General features: G+C 44.7%; 1 protein-coding gene across 1 annotated transcript in view; it reads right to left on the bottom strand.

The window, feature by feature from the left end:
- Positions 1-15,863, bottom strand: part of NPLOC4 (NPL4 homolog, ubiquitin recognition factor) — a 42,211-nt gene that overhangs the window by 10,469 nt on the left and 15,879 nt on the right. Inside the window, exons 9-12 of the mRNA XM_084647108.1 lie at positions 13,475-13,561; positions 11,828-11,899; positions 10,950-11,076; positions 8,159-8,319 (exon numbers count right to left, since the gene is read on the bottom strand). Of these exons, the coding sequence (XP_084503234.1) occupies positions 8,159-8,319; positions 10,950-11,076; positions 11,828-11,899; positions 13,475-13,561 (447 nt within the window). The remainder of the gene's footprint in view (positions 1-8,158; positions 8,320-10,949; positions 11,077-11,827; positions 11,900-13,474; positions 13,562-15,863) is intronic.

The raw sequence follows: 15,863 nt of genomic DNA on the forward strand, positions 1-15,863 counted from the left end.
GTTACTCTAGTACAGCGATTCTCAACCTATTTACCATTGTGGGCCACATATGTAGCTTTCTGTGTGTTCTGTGGGCTGCATCCACACAATATATATACACATACCCTCAGGGCCATACAGGTAGTGTGTGTCACACGGGCCGCAGCAGTGTGCTGACTGGTCAGCAAGCGGCCCGCAGGTTGAGAACCACTGCTCTAGTATTTCTGTATCAGAAACATGCAGCACTGTAACCAGCACCCCCTGCTGTCGCTCTGGACAGTCCCCACATGCTCAGTCAGTCACATGCTCAAGCATGCTTTGGCATACTACTTTGCTTGTAGAAGCCAATGGCACTCGTAAACGCCATGTGTCCCTGGAAATAGTTCCCCCTTTGTAGAATCAACCGTCCCGTCTTTGAAGTTTCCTTTACAAGTAATTCTGATCAGAATCATTTCTCCTTGAACGTGACAGGTTGTTGGCCCCCTGGTTATTTTAGCAACAAGCCTGGTTGCTTGTGGCCTTAGATCTCCCTGGCTCTGACAGCAGCAGCAGGAGATGTGGAGCTTTTTCAGAGGGATCACAGGGCCCGAAAGCCAGCCTGCGTCTAGATCTCAGCAATACTGCAAGAATTAGGAATCAAATCCAATCAAGCTACATCAGTTTCCCAAACACTCTCCTGCCCCTGCAAGAAAGAACCTGCAACAACTCACACATAATTAGCCCATCTGGAATTCATTTTCAAATCTAATTAAGTTCTAATATGCAGAAACATTTTTCCAGCACCTGTTCGCTTTAATCTTCCCCTCTGGGGATTTCCATGTTAAAAGCCTTCTTTTTAATGTCATGCTACTAAGGCTTGAAAGATATTTTCTAAAATTGTTACTACCAAATTGACACCTAACACCCCCCAGCTAAAGGAAGTGTCTGTGCCTCCCTCCTTGTGGAACGAAGTAGGCACCTTCCTCCTCCCCACAGGTACAGTTTTATTAGGCAGTTATATTTTATAGCCCTAACAATGTCAAGCTGGGAGGATTGCTACGAGATCACTCCAAATTTGGCAGTCACCAGAGCCCTAGCAGCCTTTATCCACATATGTGGTATGCTATTACTGTAACTCAGGACTCGGGGATTCCCAATGCCACATGCTCTGCTTAGCAGCCACGGCTCCAAACGGAGGGCAGCAAGGAGTTAATGAAGGCTCAAATTCTACTCGCTGTCTGGACAAGAATCGAACAATAGGCCCCAGAGGAATTGGGCAATGAATCATACTAGAGACAGGAGTGGAGATCAGCTCCTGCAATCCCAACATTTTGAAACAGTTTGACCTAATGGTACTGCAGCTTCTGTCTCCCAATAGGAAAATGATTAATCCATCAGCATGGAGAAATACCCATTAACCAAGGAAGTTACTCTCAACTTTCTCATGCTTCTGCTGGCAAGCTGGCTGCAGGGCTTGCAATATGGACAGGGCAGATCAGGAAGAGTTCAGATTCTCAGTCGCTATGGATCAACGTATGTACAATCAACCACGCACTAAGGGTGAGAGCAATACTCCAAACTCTCCTTTGCCATGATGCATACAAAAAAACTTGACAGCAATTTGGATTGCTAGTCATCTGAGACCACCTACCATCCTGCCCAATATCATCCCACTTGTACTCCCCTCTCTGTCTGTATCCACCTATTGTCTCTTGTCTTACACTTAGATTGCCCTTGCAACAGGGACTGTCTCTATGTTCTGTGTTTGTACAGCACTTAACACCATGGGGTTCTGGTCCTTGACTGGGGCTCCTGGGGTCTACATACAACAAATAAACAACAACAAATGGACCAGGGCTCCTTATTCTCTAAGGGAAGAACCTTTTAATATGGAGACTCATTGACACTGATGATATTCTCCCTCATGATCAGATCTTCCCTGAGTTTACGCTGCTTATGTTGCTTTGGAGTTAGACCAAGTTTATTTAGCTCTTACACATCTCTTTTCGCCTATAGATCTGAGTGTTACACTATGCAGGTAAGTGTCATCCTCGTGTCACAGATGGGAGGCAGAGGTGAAGAGACCTGCCTATGCTCACACAGCAGGTCAGTGACAGCACTGGGAGCAGAACCCCGGAGAGTCCTGACTCCCTGTCCAGTGCTGTCTCTACTAAGCAACGCTGCAGTTTCCCACAGGGATATTTCTGAGCCTGAAGGAAGCCCTTCCCAGCTCCAACACTCACAGCCCGGAGAAGGCCAATATAAGTGGTTATTAGTAGCATATTACATGCACACGCTTCCTCTTAGCGCAGACCTAGCAACAGACTTTTCACTTCCCATCACAACGGCATTCTAGTGAGAACACACTCACTCAAGATGCTGTAAAAATCCATGGGGCCTGCTTTTGATTATTTAATCTTATTTAAACTGCTATGGGCACAGAACTAGCCAATTTTCTGAACTATGCTAAGGACTGCCATGTGCTTTCTACTCACTGAGAGGCAGAAGGGCTTCCTGGTACAGACCAGGTGGTTACTGTAGGACAGCTCTCTCCTACCAGCTGAGACAGGGTGACCTTTGAACATCTATCAAGGCTCTTACTGCTGGGAACTCTCTGCATGTGGCAAGCTTTTGCAAGAAGAATAAACCCAGTGTCCTTCCATCCTCCCCCACAACGATCCATGGTTGGGGACAGAGAACTCTATATTCAAGGAAGCTCCTCCCACAAAACAAAGGCATGCACAAGAGGAGAACCTTTGTGGTATGAGGTTAAGATGGTTAAGATTAAGATGGAAACACCCCCTGGTCCATTCTCTGGCCATTCCCGAGCAATGGCCGGAAAGAGCAGTCACCACAGCACCCTTCTGCAGGTTTTAAAGGAAGAACAAAAACTGGATTGCAGAGCACTCTTTTCTCCACTTACAAGAACATTCCTCCATGTTTTGGTTGCTCAGAGAATTCCCGTCATCATAACCTGCAGGGATTCCTCTAACAAAGGCCAGAGGTGCAGTCGTGTTGTATGTAACAATTATCAGACTTTCAAGTTTTACAGACAGGAGGAGAGGGAATTTATAAATTGAGCACCAGTAACACCGTCCAGTCCAAGACTGGTATTGGGCTAGGAGAAGTTGGGGTTGGTAATCCCATTTGGCCTTAATAAAAAGTGGCAAAAGGCTGTCAAGTCACTCCAAGAGCTGGATGGAGTGGGCTTTTCCAGAGCTTGAACGGAAACAAAAGTTGAACAGCTGATGCTTCTCGCGCCGATGCTGCACGAAGCTGAGCAGTTGTCCAAATGCAAAGACCAACCCACTGATCTCTGGCATGAGGGGAAATGTCCCTTTTGTAATACAAGTGTCATTAAAAAGGGCTTTAATCTTTCCCCATCCCAGAGCAAGTTTCTTGGATATTAAAGCAACAATAAAATGTAACACACAACAAGATGTGACATCTTCTTGTTTGTGCTGAGATCCCAGGTATTTGCCTAAAGTTGACAGAAGAATCTAGTCCCACAAAAGTACCAACCCATGACTACTTAAATGCTTCAAAGGGTCCATAAAACTCAGAGCTCTCACTTTTTTGCTCCACTTGATGAAATGTTGAGACATCCATGAAATAAGAGTCCTGCCGTGCTACCACCGACTCCAAGACAGCGCTGCAGCCTGGGGTTCGCTGGGGTGCACAACAAAATGACAGCTTGATAATGGAAAGCCATGAATTCTGCAGACTAGGTGAAGGCAGCTTGAAGAGTTTGCAGCATTCACACACAATGTGCAGCAATGGACATAGGCACAAAGCACCCAGATGACTGTAAGGATACATACACCATCAAATTTCCAAAGGTGCTGAGCACCCACCGCTCCCACTGACTTCGATCCCATTATCAGGCCCCCAATGTTTAAGTTACATTCATAGCTTAAGCAAGATGGATAGATGCACTTATTTACTTCCCATAAATACACGAAAACAGTGAGGAGACAGAAGACAGAGGGCAGGGACTTCTAACATATTAGGATAAACCCAAGCCTTCTGCAGTCCTGATACAAAGTGGAATCTTTAGCCTGCCCATACTGCTGGAAAATGAACTAAGGAGGAGGTTAACAATACCCTGGCCTCTCGAGCTACAGGAGAGATTGGTTATCATAATTACAGCCATTGTGTGTCTACATATTGAGAAGAGAGGGGGCCTTGAGCAGATTTGCGTGGAGTTACTGTTGTTGAGAAGTGCTAACTGGTCTTTCTGCAACATCGAAGTATAACAGAATGTTGTACTGCAACACCTGATAGTCCTCACTAATCCCGCACTTCGAACCACTGGGTTTACCAGTGGGATGGTTTTTCCTTTCGAGTTGATCACGATGAGAAAATTATTTAGCAGAGTAATTTATATTCCTGGTCCTGAAAGCCCCCGATTTTCACTCCAGAACACATTTACAGCTTTCACACCGCACAGACTGAATATCCACTCAGAGAAAGCGCCAAGCTGCCAGTGCTAATGGGATGGTTTCTGTGAGTAGCAGGGCAAGAGGCCAATACAAAGAGAAAGGTAAAGACATACAGGAATCACAAGGCAAGCGGCTAAGGAAAAATACTTTGGTTTATGAAACAGAGCAAATCTGGTGCCATCAGTTTTCCTGTTTTCATGATATTTAAGACATGTCTACAGCTGATAGACCATTGAGATAAGTCACACTTGTTCACATGGGAATCTTATTTTCAGCAACAGCTGTAACACACTGAGGGGCATGCTAGCCTCTGACCCCGTTCCACAAATGCATCTTGATATGCGCCATACAAGAAAGCCTTGATGAATGAAGAGAGCTGTTATTTTGCCTTGAAGCACCTCTTTGCCTGCTTGCCAGAGTCCTCGAACCTGTAACACTCTAACTAATTTCTCCCAGCTGTATGGCTTTGATCCCTGACATAGGCTTCTATTTCTGCAGCATTACTAACTCAGAGAAATTTCTTAAGTCCTTTCAAAAACATCAACAACACATATTAAGAGTAAAGATACAAGATCTTTTCCTTATGTGATGAGCAGACTGTAATACGCTTGCCGCTTTATATTTCTCCGGCTTTACACGGGTCACCTTTTCCTACTGGCAGGAATTTAAAATGCATCTACTCTTTTATGCAACTAGTGGAGACAGGAATTTAATAGTTTCCCCTCCCACATTCGGATGCTAAATTGTTCTATAAATATATTCCACACTACACAAACATTGGCTTCTTGGTTCTCATCCAACCGTCACAATAAACTTACATTAATATTGCCCCTTTCATCCTAAAGTGCTTTTCAAGCTGATACACACACTACATATATGAATTATTCTTGCTCACCAGTGAAACAGTCAACCGAGGTGAAATGTGGCAGCTGCTTAAGAGCCCACAGCAATCCTGCACGACAGCTTAGGGCAGGAAGCAAAAGGCTGAAGCGTAAAGGTAGACAGACTAATTATCAAGCTGGACATTGTCTGGTGACCACAGTGCTTGAGCAATGCTCCTGCTATCATGCTGACAGGTGTGGCCAGGGTGTTACATTACTAACCATCTTTGTCTTCTCACTGCAAGGCCAAATCTACTCAGGACTCTTGCTCCCAACAAAATGCATAAGCAATGCTTCGCCAAGCTTGCTGTCACACACCCAGTGACTATGAGGTAGTGTCTCTGACCTCAGGCCTTTTTGCATTTAATGAGACCCAAATGGTCTTTAAAACCAGAAGTGACTAAGCTTCCCATCAGTTTAAAAATGTTCCAGAAAAAGTCAAGGTACTAGAGCCAAACATGTTTGAATTCAAAGGACAACTACACCCACCAGCGCGCCCCTCAAGCCTTCCTGAAGCACATAACGAAAAAGACAATTATGGGTAGGAGTTATAAAACATTTGAAATACTCTGAAGACTGACCCAATGAATCACTGGTTCATGGAAATTTCCACAGAATGCTGGAGTAATCTGTGATCACTTCGTTTACCTCCATTGCTTCAGATTAAAAAGTAGAGTTTCGAACCTGCTGGAACATACACTGGCTTCTTGCGACTCTGAACGTCAGCACGCAGCATTCTGCAATGCCTCTGGACGTGGAGACATGGGCTGTGGCCAGTGCAATGCTCCTCCGTGACCTGAGCTGAGTCGTTGCTTTCTGAGATAGAATACTGCATGCAGGGATCGGCAGTCAGCAGGAGCTGCACCTTCACTTTCAAGACAAGCGCAACTGCACCAGCTTTATTTATTCAAATTAGGCACAGCCCATGGCCTCCGACAAGGTGCCAGGGAGACCTTCAGTTGGCCATTTGGGCACCCTTTGGGAATTGCCTGTATGCTGTTGGACTTAGAATGGACTTAGAATCAGCTTCATTGGTGAGAACACACTTTACAAGCACCATAAATGGGGAAAGACGCTAGAGCGATGAAGAGATGTGGCTGGAAGGTGTTTTGGAATTTCAGGTGGCATCAGGGCAAGCCAATAGCGTGGTATTGACAGGAAAAAACCGTGCAGAGCAACTCACTAATCAGCAGTTTCCTGATCTTCACTCAGCACCACTTTGGGGCACACAAAAGTATTTCTGCAAGATTTGCTAATGGTGTACGCTGCCCTCATTTTAACAGCGCCAAACAAGGCAGCCTGGCCTAGCCTACACTTAACGAACAGTCTCAAATATGACAGGAAGAAGTGTCACAAGCAGACCAGATCACAAACATCAGATATAAACAAAGATGAGATAGCTGGCTTGGATGATGGATGGCCAATTCCTTGGCAAGTATCTCTGTTAACTTCATTTTCTCCATCCTTGTTCGTGAAGCACCAAAACACAGCAAGCTAGATTTCTGAGAAGCAGCACCATTATTCTCACCGAGATCCTATTCTTACTTTTCCAGCCCAATTCTGGAGAGGCAAGAGGTTTGAAAAACTCTCGGAACAAATGTCTAAAGTGAATACTCATCTCTAACAAAAGTTACAGAATCCAAACATGCAGTAGTCCAGTTACTGACAGAGCTTCTGCATGCCACACTGCACGTACGGTTCTGACGGCCTAACCCTCTTGAAGATTCCTGCTCTGAAAGTGGGTTGAGTCCACTGTGCATCAGGAGGGGCTTCTGAGGCTTATCATGTGACCCAAGAGAAAGGACCTAATACCAGGCACTAACTGCACCACCAGAGAGAGAAAAGCCAGGGCTGTGGAATTCATTCCCAGGGGATGCTGTGAAAGCCAAAAGTATAACTGCGTTCAAAAAAGAACTAGATAAGTTCATGGAGAATAGGTGCATCAGTGGCTATTAGCCAGCATGGTCAGGGATGCAACCCCATGCTTGGGGGTGACCCTCAACCTTTGACTGCCAGAAGCTGAGAGGGGAAGACAGAGGTGGCTATCTCCAGAACGGCTATTCTGTACACTCCCCTGAAAGCTCTGGCACTGGCCACTGTCAGAGACGGGATACTGGGTTCGATGGACCATTGGTCTGACCCAGAGTGGCCGTCCTTATGTATTCCCATCCCTGCTTTTTTTTTTTTTAAAGTCTACTAACCCCTTCCCTTCCCTGCTTTTGTACTTGCAGGCTACTGTTCCCCTTCGGTTGGGGTATGTGCGGTCTCTCTCTCCTCTGGTTGGCGGCTCTATTTGGGCAGACTGGGCCTTATTTTCCATTTTCCTGCTCAGTGTGTTATCGTAGAGTGCCTGATGCTGTTCTGTAGGTGTCTTATAAAAGTATTACATACAGTAAATTCTCACCATCTCGTTAGGAACCTGCTTTTATTGCAGCTTTAACTTGGTGCCTCACTTTGCTTCAGTGCACAGTGTGTGTAAATGTAATTGGGGAGAGGAGGAAGCAAATACACTCAGCAGGGGATTAAAAGTCAACAGAGAAGCGTGGCAGCCACTGCCAATAAACACAGAAGATGTGGTTAATTCAGAGTGCCTGCTACAGGCCCTATGTGCATCACTGCAGACCTCATTTATAGGCTAGATAGCCAATGCCTACTACTGCACTGGAAACCTTAACAGCACTTTTAGGAGGAGGAAATTAAGCTTACACAATTGCTTCCTGTGGACATGCCGTGAACGGTTACTACCGAAAATAGTTCAAAACCTCAAAGCGTCCTGTCACTGAGTTGGATACATCGAGTTCCAGACCCTCAGCAGAACTACCCCTCCTGCTCTCTCTCACACACACTTTGGCTGTTATCTTTAGTCATAACCCTTACCTTGTAGAATACGTCAGGCACATATTGCTCACTGCTGGACTCCTTCGCGTAGCCGAGCTCTGGTGCATCCCGGCACGGCAGCAGGCACTCATCCCGTACCAGTGCCATGCACTGATTAGAGACTTGGTAACCCTCAAAGTGGACCTGGTTGTCGGGACCACCTAGAATAGAAAGTAACTTTTAAACCACTCCAGTGGAGGAATTGATTTATTTTTGTAAGTCACCCCTGGACAGCATTATGGTTTAAACAGCCAGATTAAACATGACATTGGCTTTAGATATTAATGCAAGTTGTGTCCATGGTTTTCTATATTAGGAAGTACTTTTAAACAGGCATTCCCATAAATGTCCTATATTTACTTTATGCTGCACCCTGCTTCAAGAGCATTTTCATAGCTAAACTAATGGTTTCAATTTCTGGGGTGAAACCCTGGCAGGACTGAAGTCAATGGGCGTTTTGCCATTTATTTAATTAGGCCAAGATTTCAACCTTGGTGCCTTGCAAGCCTCCCTCTTCATCAGAAAAACTCTTCAAAATTAAAACCAACAATATAGTTCCTACTGTCCTGTTTTATTTCTGTGCACTAGGAATTAAGATCTACACAACAAATTCCAGGCTACAACAACTTAGGTTGATCACCTGGCAAACATGGCTATGTGCAAAAGCATAGCATTTTCTCAGCCAGGAATGGATGGGTCAGGGGAATTCTGACACACACAACCAGAAGCCAAGACACTAGCTTCAGGTGGCTTTGTCATGGATCACAAAATCAGTGCTTTAATTTGGCTAGTTTAAGCATCAGCAGGCTGTCCGCTACTAGAACATGATGAGATATCAGAGAGAAAATTAGGCACATATAAATGGTAAGAGTCTGTTGCTAATCTGTGAAGCAGGACGCTGTGAAGTGAAATTAATCCATGCAGGGGATCTTAAAAAGGCAATGTTGATGGTGCAAACCGCACATTTACATTTATACTGCATACAAAGAACAAACCAAGTGCTTGTACAGAAACGTGATGGGAAATTATCTGGACCAGATGATCAGAAAAGGAAACATTCATTTCCTAGCCTCTGATTTCTAGCCTTCGTCTCACTCTGCTCTGGGGCAAACACTCCCAGAAATGAAACGTGGGCCAAGACACGAGGAAGGCCTGAACAAAGTGAACCACCATTTCCTCAGTAAAACACCTTGTTTAAAAAGGGATATACACATTTATCTTGTAAGAAAAGATGAATGTGTTTAGCAGCCCGGAATGTGTGAGGCAGCTGTCTGATCACATGGACCTTTTACTGAAAAAGGCCCCAGAAACATCTATAAAGCTTGGGGCTCAGAGGAGGCAATATAATATTGCACTTTGGTTCTTTACATTGGAATTCATGCTTTTTTCATTGTTTAAAATAGACCCCCAGAACCTGGTTCAGGGAAACCTTAAACAAAAACATCTGTGTCATCTTGGAACCGAATGGCAGATTGAACTTTTAAGGCTGTAATTTCCCCAGCACATGCCAATGCCTCCATGAATTGGCCATATGTATCAGAGTATTCTACTGTACTCTTCAGAGGGTCTCTGTAAAAATCTCATGTGACAGAAGCCTGCAAGATGCTTTACTTTACATATTTTATTTAGTTAACAAAAACATTTCACACGCTTAGGAAGATTCCGAATTTCACTTTGAAGGTTTTTTCTAGTATCTGTTTCTCACTGATGGATACTTGAGGGAATTAACGGTGCCTGGCTTTACAGTGAACCATCACAAGTAACTTTCAAGACCCCAAAATTCTTGTGTCCCAGTACTGCAGCCTCCATCGCTTCAGCTTACGGGGCCTGTACATAAGACCTTTGGGAGCTAGAGAATGGTGTTCCCCAAATTGTCTAGAATACATCGCCGCTGCTGGGTCGCAAGAGCGGGGAAGTCAAAGCCACTTCTCATGCACAGCAGTGCTCTATCTGGTACTCTGGCCTCTTCCACTCTTCCTATGGAGCTAAACGTAGAAGAGGTTAATTAGCATGGACTAACGGACTGAGTACTGGACAGGGAGTAAAGAACTCCTGAGTTCAAGTCCTGGCTTGGCAGCCCATGGCCAGTCACCATCTCTGGGTCTCAGTTCTTAATGCGTCAATACTCATTCTATACCTCACTGGAGAGACGCACGGTTACTGAGTGCACAATGCTCTGAAGATGTGGCACGTGATGCAAGCACTAGGTATTATAATTCTATTAGCTCCAAGTAACTAAAAAAGAGATAGGGCACTTGAGAGAGAAGTGCCTCCCCGAGCACAGTTGCATTCAACTGGTTGAAATCTGTTTTATGAATCGGGTCTCGAGTTCCACAAGTCCATACCCCCTAGCCAGGGACTCGGGCTGCTGTTTTTTGTGGAATCTCAAGAGCACGTTTTTAAGAGAGGTTGTAACGTTTAAGAAACAAACAAGCCGTCACCCTTTCACCATATGGTATTTGTTGTTAATACTAATTCTTTTCACTCCTGGTTGAAAATTCTATGGAGGTGAAGTAAGAGAGCGTGTGGGTGGGGGTGTACACTCCATTGGTCCTAACAGCATTAAAGGGGCCTAGGGAAACATGGAGTAAGGGAAATCTATTGTACTTGATGGGTTTGAGAATGACCTAAAACTTGTTACTAGGACTGATGGGAGACAGTTTGAAAGATTTCAGGTGGTCAGGACAGCCTGTAGCTTGATGGGGAAGAAGTGCATGTTCCTTTGGGGTGACCACAAGAGAGAATCCCAGGGGAAACGAGGGTTTAAGGGCAACTCTGTGCCAGTTGATACCTGTAGCCATAACAGTGACAAATTTGGATCCAAAGTGACCATCTGGAGACAGGCGACATATGTTGGGATGCCGGTTCTGAAAGTTTCCAGCAGTGATGCACTCTTCTGCACTTAAAAAATACGTGTCCTAGGGAAAAACAAAACCAAAACACGGCAAGATGAGATGTGCCCCACCTCCATTTCACTGGGCTGCCATTGAGGGTGCCCTGCTAAAAATATGCTTCTGAGTACAGCATCTGTGAGAGCTGTGCCTGGAATACTACTAACATAGGGCATAAAGGACTGAATACAGGGGACTAGGCCAGAGTCCTAATCCTGGTTCTGTCCTGTAAATCATTTCCCCTCCCAGTGCCTCAGTTTCTCCATCTGGGAGATGGAGATAATATTGACACATCACAAGGAGACAGGAAGGTTGAAGATAAAAAGCACCATGCAAATATTACACTTTAAGCACTCTGAGGTTTATTTAGACAGCAATGCAGTCTCCAGAAGATGCAATTCTGATTTGCTCACCAAAGTCTCACCCCTTACGTGAACCTGCTCCTGCTCCCTACACTCTGCCAAAGTGTCTCTTAACTAATCTTTCTGTCTCAGGAGTGGGGGAAGGAGACTTTGTACTGCTTCATATGCTTGTGGTGGGCTCCCAATCAGCATTCACTGATCACACTGCTACTCCTTCAAATGCCTCTGAAGAGCCAGGTGCACCATGAAACAATGTAATTCCAACATACACACCCCACCCTACACTGCATTGGCTAGACTTGTGTCATCCGTTTCAGCTCTTCAGGGCAGGATTCTGCTGGGCGGAGCCTGCATTTATGATGCTCTATAAACAACAATAAATACAGAAAGTAATTACTGATGCTCTTGCTTCTCACCTTGTTTCTGCTGTATCGAACAGTCCCCTTCCGTGTATCTTCAGAGACCAGATCCGTAAATATCCAGCCAACCTTTGAATTGAAACAAAACAACCCCCCACCTTTTTTTTTAAAAGGCAGTCTCTTTCACTCGTACGAGATGTTCCTCCAGCCTCCCTGTGAGGGCCTGCTGTGCAGCACCCGACGGAAATGACTCTCCCAGATGCGTAGTGCTCATCTGAACACAACTTACACATCTGTAATGTCAACTAGCCAGCGGAGGGGACTTGCAGTTCTCTATGTCTTGCTGGGGAATTTTTTCATGGAAAAACCCGGAGGCTCCAGGCCTTCCTTCACCTCCCCCACAGCAAAAAGCCATTTGCTGTGCAATATTCAGAATGAAACAGCATCAGCAACACCCGGAGATGACACCATGTCTCAGTGATTTCATTTTCTGACACTAGTAGTCACTCGTTAACATAAAGCTAACATTTCCCACTCAATTCTAAAGTAGCCCCAATCCCAGCCTGCTCTGCTCAGAGAAGCAATTTATTCATACCTTTTCACTGCTCATATACTACAGATATACTCTTTATTCAAATCCTCCCTTGCAACTCACTTCTCCAATATCAAGCCGTTCAACTAAGAAATGCTGCTACTCGCAGGGAGGCCATGAAACAGATGGAGCATGCACCGCAGATCTGCAGCCAACAGTCAGTAACAGTAATTTTTAACCCTGGTGATTTTAACAGAACCAATGTGAGGAACAAAGAAAAAACTGGAGTCAAATAACATCCACAGATTCCTTGCTTCAGACACTGGCAGTAAGACACAGATTTTATCTTGAGAGAGCAAGAGAGCTGACCACAGACGTGTGAGTACTCCTGCCTCTGAGCAAGACCTCCAGCTTGAAAATATTCAACATCAGAAAATCTCAGAACATTCAATACTTAGTGGTAGCATGGCATTGTGAGTGATACCCTCAGACAGCCTGGAAAATTAAATATAGATCTGAAAGTCATCTGCATACAGAGGACACTGAAATCCATGTGTCTTGATTAAATCACTGACAGGTTGCAGATACAAGAGACATAAAGGACTAAAAGCTGAACTCCACATCTAAATTGTACACAAGATAATTCTTGCCACATATAGCCCCAAATGAATACTGAGAAACAGGCACTGTGGTTTTGATAGCTGGAATCCTGAGCAAAAAAAACTCCACACAACATCTCAAAGAAAGAATAAAACCCGCAAGAAAACGCAAACCACAACTATGCCAAATTAGCACCTGCCAGAGATGTTACAGAATGTGTTCATCTGAGGGGAAAGCAAGGAGAAGTTTGGTTTCAACTACTCTTCTTATCCCTTTGATACTCTTCTAATCCCTTTGATGTCATTCAAGACAGAGGACTGCTGAGTTGAGTGGAACAGCCCTGCTGTACTGCTCAGTATTTATGCACAGAGAAAAATTCTTATTTTACTTTAACACTTGGAAGCATAAGAGCTATTGGCCCCAAGTAAACATAAGCTAGATTTCAAAATGTGCCCAGCCTTAATTTAACCCCATCAAGCCAGGGAGAACCGATGTGAGAGGAGTCACTGCTGCAGAGAGAGACCCAAGAACCCCTTGTCCCAGACACATGTTAGCCAGGAACATTTTCCTACCTTTCTCAGGCCAAGTTTTGCAGCAATCTCATCCACAACCTCGGCTTTCGGATCTTCTAGGAGCTCCAGGCTGTTCTGTGTGCCAATCTGTAAGCAAACAACAGAACTGGCTCATAAAACAGAACATTCAAAATCCAGAGCAAACCAGTTTCTATCATTCTGACCATTTCAAGAGAGATTGTCTAGTAGGTGAGGCAGGGGGCTGGGAACTCAGCTACTGAGTTCCATTCCCAGCTCTGCCACTGACTTGTGAGGACACTGGGAAAGCCAGTTTATGCCCACCTCACAGGAGTCCTGAGGCTTAGTCTGCAAAGCAAGAACAAAGGGGCTCTATATAGACAATTACACATTGAACCCATCGCTATGGTCTCGGAGCACTTCTAGAGAAAGGCATAGAGGAGACCATTTTTCTGTATCCCTGTTCGACTTGGCAAGTCTAGGCTCATGTTGTGTTTGTTCAAATGTTAGAGTAGCACATAGGAAGGATCTTGGTGAATCCAAGAGCACACTCAGGCTTTCCTCTCAGCTCTGGAAAACAAGATTCAGCCATCTGGATGTGCTTTCAAAGGCAGGAGTTTTTGTTGTTGGGTTTTGGGCTGGGGAGGAGCGGGGCTGAGATGCTCTGTCAGACAGAAGAGCAGAGTTTTCTCTCTCCAGGACAGTGGAGGACGCTTCCTCGCTTTTACCTTACACACCATCGTGGTGCTGGAAAAGACACTACAAGCTGCACTGGCTTCCAATGCTTTTGTGTGTCCCTATAAAGGGCTTATAATGACACTGTGCCAACAAGCTGGGCTTGGCTGTGCTGGCATTTAATAAAACCAGCAGAGTTGTTAAAGGCTTGAAAGGCTATTCACATGCGCATGCAGTAATCAATTCTCAAAGAGCTGAATGATACTTTCAGTACTGACTGTGACTTTACTCCTAGTGAATCCAATGACAAATATCAGGATTAATGAAATTCATGCTCCATACCTCCCTCAGTAGGGTGTGTACATATACATACTATGCCTATCACACACTAAACACATACAATTTGAATTCACAATAGACGGGACGTGAAGAGTCAAACTTGATCTAAAAATCTGTCTTTGGGCACGGCAGGCTTTATCTCTCTTTCTATGTTGCAATATTGAAACTGATGCAGATGCCAAAGTTTTAACACTCAGCTTCCTCGATTGTGTGGATTTCAAGGAGATTTTTAAACATGACTTGAAGGCACTTGTGGCTTGACAGAAATATAACACCTGCTGCTTTTCATTATAACCCTAGCGGGCTTTTTCGTCCTTAAAAAGAGAAGTTAAATACCACTCCAGCTTCACATTTTTGTACCCTTACTTGCAGACGCCATGTTACATGATGAAGCCTTGTGTATAATGCAGCCCTTCAGTGAGCAACTATACAAGGAGATACCTCCAATACCCTTTGCTAGTCTTAACATTGCTAGAGAGACTAAGACTACGTCTACACTATGGACCTTACAGAGGCACAGCTGCGCCACTGTAAGGTCTCCTGTGTAGCTGCTCTTTGCTGGCAGGAGAAAGCGCTCCTGACAGCGTAACTAAACCACTCCCAATGAGCAGCGGTGGCTATGTTTTTGCCAGTGAAACCTATGTCAGTCGGGGGGGTGTTTTTTCACAACCTTGACTGACAAAAGTGGTAATGTAGACGAAGGCTAAATCTGGCTGCTCAGTTCCATTCTAAATCAGTGGGAAGTCAGGCACTTAAAAATCACAGCCTAAGATTTTTGAATGCCCTCGCACACTGCTCTCCTGAGGTACTATTCATACTCGACACTACTATACAGTGTTGTTGTAGGCGTGCTGATCCCAGGATACGAGAGAGACAAGGTGGGGGAGGGAATATCCTTTACTGGACCAGCTTCTGTTGGTGAGAGACAAGCTTTTGAGCTACTCAGACCTGGGGAAGAGCTCTGTGTAGCTTGAAGGCTTGTCTCTCACCAACAGAAGTTAGTCCAATAAAAGAAATTCCCTTCCCCACTTGTCTCTCTATAGCACTAGACATTGTCAATTACATCATTCAACGCACACAGCTTCAGCTTGTTAAGGTCTGATTCAGTTATATTAAAATCTATTTTATGTATTTGGTTTCACTAAAACAGGCTGAGGTCCAACCCTTTAAAGATAAGGCCGGAAGGGTTCTTAGGCAGTGACTAGCGCCACCTAGTGACTTTTACAACTTTTACGTTTACAACCAAAAGACGCAAAACACCACAGTAGAAGTTAAAATATGAAAGTGGGGGTCAAGGTAGTGCACGGGAACAGTCTGCATCAAGGTGCTGGCCGGCTCATCATCAAACTTGACAGAGCTTGAAACGATAACGGCAGAAAGAGAGCCAGTGTCAGGTAAAATCAAACCCTAATTTACT

Source organism: Lepidochelys olivacea (genome assembly GCF_965140295.1).
Source record: "Lepidochelys olivacea isolate rLepOli2 genome assembly, chromosome: 14".
In the NCBI taxonomy this organism is placed as follows: Eukaryota; Metazoa; Chordata; order Testudines; family Cheloniidae; genus Lepidochelys; species Lepidochelys olivacea.